A 6,258-nucleotide genomic window follows, 5' to 3' on the forward strand; every position below is an offset into this window, starting at 1 on the left:
AGTCAGGACCGGTGGTTCCTCCCAACTACAGTGAAGGGACTTTGCCTTATTCCTACAATCTGTGCGTTGCCTCACAATCAGCTAAGACAGAGTTTAATTTTCTTACTGTCACCCCGGAAGTGACTCCCTCTCAGGATCTCCTCTGTGAAGATCCCTCTTGGGTACCAAATACAAATCATGAAGGCACTGGGGTCCCATTTGCATCAGATATTATTTTAAAGGTGAGCTTTAATTTATTTGACTTATTTTCACTTTTGGTATCAGTGTTTTGTTAACAAATCACCAAACTGGGGTTTAAGTCTCAACTTAATATTTTGTCTTGTGGGTTCAATATAGACAGTTTTCTGCCTTAATTATCTTAATCGTATCTAGCCAAATCTTTGACATACGTTTTCTGCCTGATATATGAGATTTATCTGTCCATAATTACAAGCCTGTACTACATGAAATACTTACCTTTCTTCCTCATCTTTATATTCCTTTCCTCTGAAATTTCGTTACTATTGGGACTTCAAGCTATTCCTTTCACCTTCAGGGTCTTTATTGCTCAAATTTTAGTTTTACTTCCTCTTAGAATTATAGCACTTCAGGGTAAAGAGAGCTGTCTATGTTTTTAGTTTGGGAAAACTGGGAACCAAAATAAGAAAAAAAATTACCCAGTGTCATGGTTTGCTAACAGCAGGGCATGGGTAGGACTGAATTGTAGAACAGCATTCTAAGTGTTTTTCCAAGCTAAGCATCTTGATATCTCAGATTGGTTTTTATTTATTTTTTTTAAAGATTTTATTTATTTATTTGACAGAGACAGCCAGTGAGAGAGGGAACACGAGCAGGGGGAGTGGGAGAGGAAGAAGCAGGCTCACAGCAGAAGAGCCCGATGTGGGGCTCGATCCCATAATGCCGGGATCACGCCCTGAGCCAAAGGCAGACGCTTAACCGCTGTGCCACCCAGGCGCCCCTCAGATTGGTTTTTAAAGATGGACAATATTTGAGGTCTGCAAGTGTCTGTTTTACGAGTGTATTTATTAAATGGGAGAAATCTTTCTCTCTCATTCATAGTAACAGATTACTTTTGTGAAAAGTTGTACATTGAAAAAATTTTGCAAACTGTATTCACATTGTTTACTTTAAACTTTCTTTTTTGAACTTTCTAATTATAGATTCAAAATGTCTTTATTTTCTTTCTTTTCCTATGAAGGTGCCATTAGGTTAAAATTTGCTTTTCTCACTTAATGGATTCTGTCATGTCCTCTTTCCCCAATCATGAGACTTTTCCCCTGCTACCTTAGAAAAGGGATAACATTAAATATCTCTCTCAATATAAGAAGGCCACTCAGTGCCTGCTCACTAAGTATCTGGACATGTTTCTCTGCATAGATGATGAACTAAAACCCTTTGCTTCAGTCACTATACTGATTTCTCCAAGAGTCTGTCACCGTAAAATGCCTAACTCCAGTTTAGTTATGGTAATAGGAAAATATAGATAATGTATAGTTAACACAACTCAAACTCTTAGTCTGATATAGTGTAGCTGCCAAATTCTTGGTGTGAAAATTTGGGAACTTTTTCAAAGACCTCACAAGCAACAAAATGACCCCTTTATTTTTTATTTTATGACAACTAATACAATTTGCTTGAATCAGAAGGCCTTTTTGCAAAAGTGCAATAGGAGCTAGGTTGTTTCCTTGACATTCTTGTGCACAATGGGCACATTTTCATAAATATAGTCTAATAAAAAGATGAAATTTTAAAACCTACAAGATTAAGAATTCCAACATCCTAATTTAATGGACTCGATATAGGTAAGAGGTAAATAAAGGACCTAGGCTCTGTGGCACTTAATTAAAACTTTTCTAAAGAAATAAAGATCTAATAATTATATTGATCTCAAGGTTTGTTGAAGACTTTTGCTATTTCAAAATTAAATATAAACAATGTCACTTGATAGTATGTTTAAGATACAGCAAAATTATTAGAAATAAAATATAACTAAACATTTATGAAATAAAACAGAATTGGTGTAGTAACTGGTTAGGACTCTGAGTGTCGCTGTTCACCAAAGTGGAAAAGCTGCTTGCTGTTAACGATCTCTCTGCTTCTTCCGCACCAAACAAACACAGACCAGATAAGTTTTAGGGAATAGGCTTAAATTTCTGTCACGTAATGTGTTCCCTTTGGCTTGAAAGAAGTAAGGAAACAGCAGGCTGGAATTAGGACTAAGAATACTGGTCGGAGAGAAAGCAATGGCGGATCCACTGAAGGGTTGGGGTTGCATAGAGCCTTTCTTGCTCTTCCTGCTCCTGGAGACGCTATGGGGAGCCAGAGCGGGGCAGATCCGCTACTCGGTGCTGGAGGAGCTGGACAAAGGTTCCTTCGTGGGAAACATCGCCAAGGACCTGGGGCTGGAGCCCCAGGAGCTGGCGGAGCGTGGGGTCCGCATAGTCTCCAGAGGTAGGACTCAGCTTTTTGCTCTGAACCCGCAAAGCGGCAGCTTGGTCACCGCGGACAGGATAGACCGGGAGGAGCTGTGTGCCCAGAGCACACCGTGTCTGGTGAGTTTTAACATCTTTGTTGAGAATAACATGAAAATGTATGGAGTAGAAATAGAAATAATAGATATTAATGATAACTTTCCGCGTTTCCGGGATGAAGAAGTAAAAGTAAAAGTTAATGAAAATGCGGCTACTGGAACGCGATTAGTGCTTCCCTTCGCTCGAGATGCGGATGTGAATGTGAACTCCCTCCAGAGTTATCAGCTCAGCCGCAATATGCATTTCTCTCTGGAAGAGAAAAGCGGAGCTGACGGACAAAAATATCCAGAGTTGGTACTGGAACGGCCCTTGGACCGCGAGAAAGTAGCTGTTCACGACCTCCTGCTCACAGCTTTAGATGGCGGAGACCCCATACTCTCTAGTACTATGCACATACGTGTGATGGTCCTTGACGCAAATGATAATGCGCCCTTGTTCACTCGATCCGAGTACAGAGTGAGTGTACCAGAGAACATACCAGTAGGCACTCGGCTGCTTACACTAACCGCCACGGATCCAGATGAGGGAATAAACGGGGAATTAACTTACTCTTTTCGCAATGAAGAAGACAAAATTTCAGAGACTTTCAAACTTGATTCGAACCTGGGTGAAATCTCAACTCTGCAACCACTGGATTATGAAGAATCCAGGTTCTACCTAATGGAAGTGGTAGCTCAGGATGGAGGTGCTCTTCTGGCCAGTGCTAAGGTGCTGATCACAGTACAGGATGTGAATGACAATGTCCCAGAAGTGATCCTCACCTCTCTTGCTAGTTCGATCTCTGAGGACTGTCCTCCTGGAACCATAATTGCACTGTTTAGTGTACATGATGGTGATTCTGGAGAGAATGGTGAGATTCTATGTTCTATTCCTAGGAACTTGCCTTTTAAATTGGAAAAGTCAGTTGATAATTACTATCATTTATTGACAACAAAAGCCCTGGACAGAGAAGAGATCTCAGATTATAACATCACAGTCACTGTCATTGACTGTGGAAACCCACCCTTGTCTACAGAAAGCCACATCTCCCTGAATGTGGCAGACATCAATGACAACCCTCCCATCTTCCCCCACACTTCATACTCCACCTACGTCCTGGAAAACAATCCCAGAGGCCTCTCAATCTTATCTGTGACTGCGCATGACCCTGACAGCGGCAACAATGCCAAGGTCACTTACTCTCTGGCTGAGGATACCTTTCAAGGAATGCCTCTATCCTCCTATGTCTCCATTAATTCCAACACAGGCATCCTGTATGCTCTGGGCTCTTTTGACTATGAGCAGGTTAAAGACCTGCAGCTGTGGGTAATGGCCAGGGACAGTGGAGACCCTCCACTTAGTAGCAACATGTCACTGAGCCTGTTCGTGCTGGATCAGAATGACAATGCCCCGGAAATCCTGTACCCCAGCATTCCCACTGATGGCTCCACAGGTGTGGAGCTGGCACCCCGATCAGCAGAACCCGGCTACCTGGTCACCAAGGTGGTGGCGGTGGACAGAGACTCAGGCCAAAACGCCTGGCTGTCCTACCGCCTGCTCAAGGTCAGCGAGCCAGGGCTCTTCGCGGTGGGGCTGCACACGGGCGAGGTGCGCACGGCGCGGGCCCTGCTGGACAGAGACGCGCTCAAGCAGAGCCTGGTGGTGGCGGTGCAGGACCACGGCCAGCCCCCTCTCTCGGCCACCGTCACGCTCACCGTGGCCGTGGCCGACAGCATCCCGGACGTCCTGGCCGATCTGGGCAGCATCAGGACCCCCGGCAACCCAGACGATTCGGACCTCACGCTCTACCTGGTGGTGGCGGTGGCCGCAGTGTCCTGCGTCTTCCTCGCCTTTGTCATCGTGTTGCTGGCGCTCAGGCTGAGGCGCTGGCACGCGTCGCGCCTGCTCCAGGCTTCAGGAGGCGGGCTGGTGGGCGTGCCGGCCTCGCACTTTGTGGGCGTGGACGGGGTGCGGGCTTTCCTGCAGACCTATTCTCAGGAGGTCTCGCTGACCGCGGATTCGCGGGGGAGTCACGCGATCTTCCCCCAGCCCAACTATGCGGACACGCTCATCAGCCAGGAGAGCTGTGGGAAAAGCGAGTCCTTCCTGGTATCTGAGAACGTAAATGAAGAAGTAGGAGTCGTTAAGGTGAGATTTCTTTTTCCGTATGGTTGCTTGCAGCTTTTTTTCATTTGCTTCCTTAGTCATTTCTCTGCCACATTCAAGATTGGTTATTTATGTAAATAGTGAATCATTGTATGTTTCATTTAGAGATCAACTTGATTTAATTGGATGGTGCTGTTTCCATTTGTTTTCAAGTTTTGTGTTTAATGTCATTTTTCAATACGTGAAATTTTTAGACAATCTAGCTGATATGCATAGGTTTAAAAGAAAGTAGTTAAACATAATCACTTTACCCAAAGACTTTCTTATACTAGAACTATTATTATGTAAATAGAAGAGTTGTTTGATTAGTCCAAGTTGTTAGATATAATGTTCCCTTTTGGATATTTTTATCAACACGAATATTGAATATGTTTTGGAAAGAATGGTACGCAGCATTGGTATTTTAGTATACCTGCTGTTTGCATAAGGAAATAATTTACAGTATTTTAATAAATCAGTGGAAGAATATAGAAAACTTCTACATGATAAAAATCAGAAAAACATTAAATTTGTAGTCTGTGGCATTCTCAAGTCTGGGAACTTTGGGTTAACCTATTTAATTTCTAGACATGCATATTTGTTGAGATAAGAAATCAGTGAGAAGGAACCTTAGAACTGTACTTTATTTGGGGCACCCGGATGGCTCAGTTAAGTGTGGGACTCTTGATTTGGGCTCAGGTCATGGTCCTTGGTCATGGGATTGAGTCCTGTGTGGGTTTCCTGGCTCAGTGGGGAGTCAGCTTGAGATTTCTCTCCCTATCCCTCTGCCCTCACACCCCCACCCCCACAAGCTCTCTCTCTAAAAATACATAAATCTTTAAAAAACTGTACTTTATTCTGTGATGCAGTTTAAAATCTGCAAAGAATTAGAATCTGCTACGTTCATTAAATACAAATATGCCCTACACCTGGCGTCTTCTGGTTACAGATAACCTCTTCACTTTTCAGAATCAGTATCTACTTGAATGTTTGCACCTATGCATGTGTTGGTACAATCCTGCTTTATTACTAGAGTCTAAGATTTGTACTTGGAAAATCAATTCAACATGAAAAATTGTTTGAAATTTTAAAATTCATTTCTCAGGGATGTATTCTTCTTAAATTAATAATAATTTTTCTTAATGAAATGCAGGTCTATGGGTCTCAAATTCTTGAGTGTGTGGTGTGTAATGGAAGGCCTGCCCTCTTCATTTTTCGCATCTGATTTACTGAAGATGAATTTCAGATGCTTCTCCTTAAGATTTCAGTCTTTCAAATATTGTACTTTCAACAGCCTCATCAGCTGCAAAGTGTGACTAAATGGGAGAAATGGCAATTAAATACTATGATGGGGTGGCAGGCTACATTACCTGACCAAACAAATGGTTTATTGTTACATGTGGGAAACTATGAGCACTTGATTTTTGTTTTTTAAATAATTACTTCAGGGGAAGCCAATATTTATATATTGAAGGGGATCCAAAATATTTATATAGAGATAATTTTGATTGCAGTATAAAAAGTGGAGATTCACTATCTCCAAGGAACTGTTGAAAAGGAAAAACAAAGCTGGGGGCATCACAATGCCGGATTTCGAGCTGTA

The 6,258-nt window shown here is 42.6% G+C and overlaps 1 protein-coding gene across 1 annotated transcript; it reads left to right on the plus strand.

Moving 5' to 3' along the window:
• The first annotated feature begins 6 nt into the window (after positions 1–6).
• LOC117798692 (protocadherin gamma-A5-like) lies at positions 7–6,148 on the plus strand. The gene is made up of 2 exons (XM_034651155.1): positions 7–4,658; positions 5,809–6,148. Exons 1-2 carry the CDS (start codon positions 2,244–2,246, stop codon positions 5,878–5,880), a joined length of 2,487 nt encoding a protein of 828 aa, XP_034507046.1. The 5' UTR covers positions 7–2,243; the 3' UTR covers positions 5,881–6,148.
• The last annotated feature ends 110 nt before the right edge of the window (positions 6,149–6,258 follow it).

This window comes from Ailuropoda melanoleuca, unplaced genomic scaffold (assembly GCF_002007445.2).
Source record: "Ailuropoda melanoleuca isolate Jingjing unplaced genomic scaffold, ASM200744v2 unplaced-scaffold32799, whole genome shotgun sequence".
Lineage (NCBI taxonomy): Eukaryota > Metazoa > Chordata > Mammalia > Carnivora > Ursidae > Ailuropoda > Ailuropoda melanoleuca.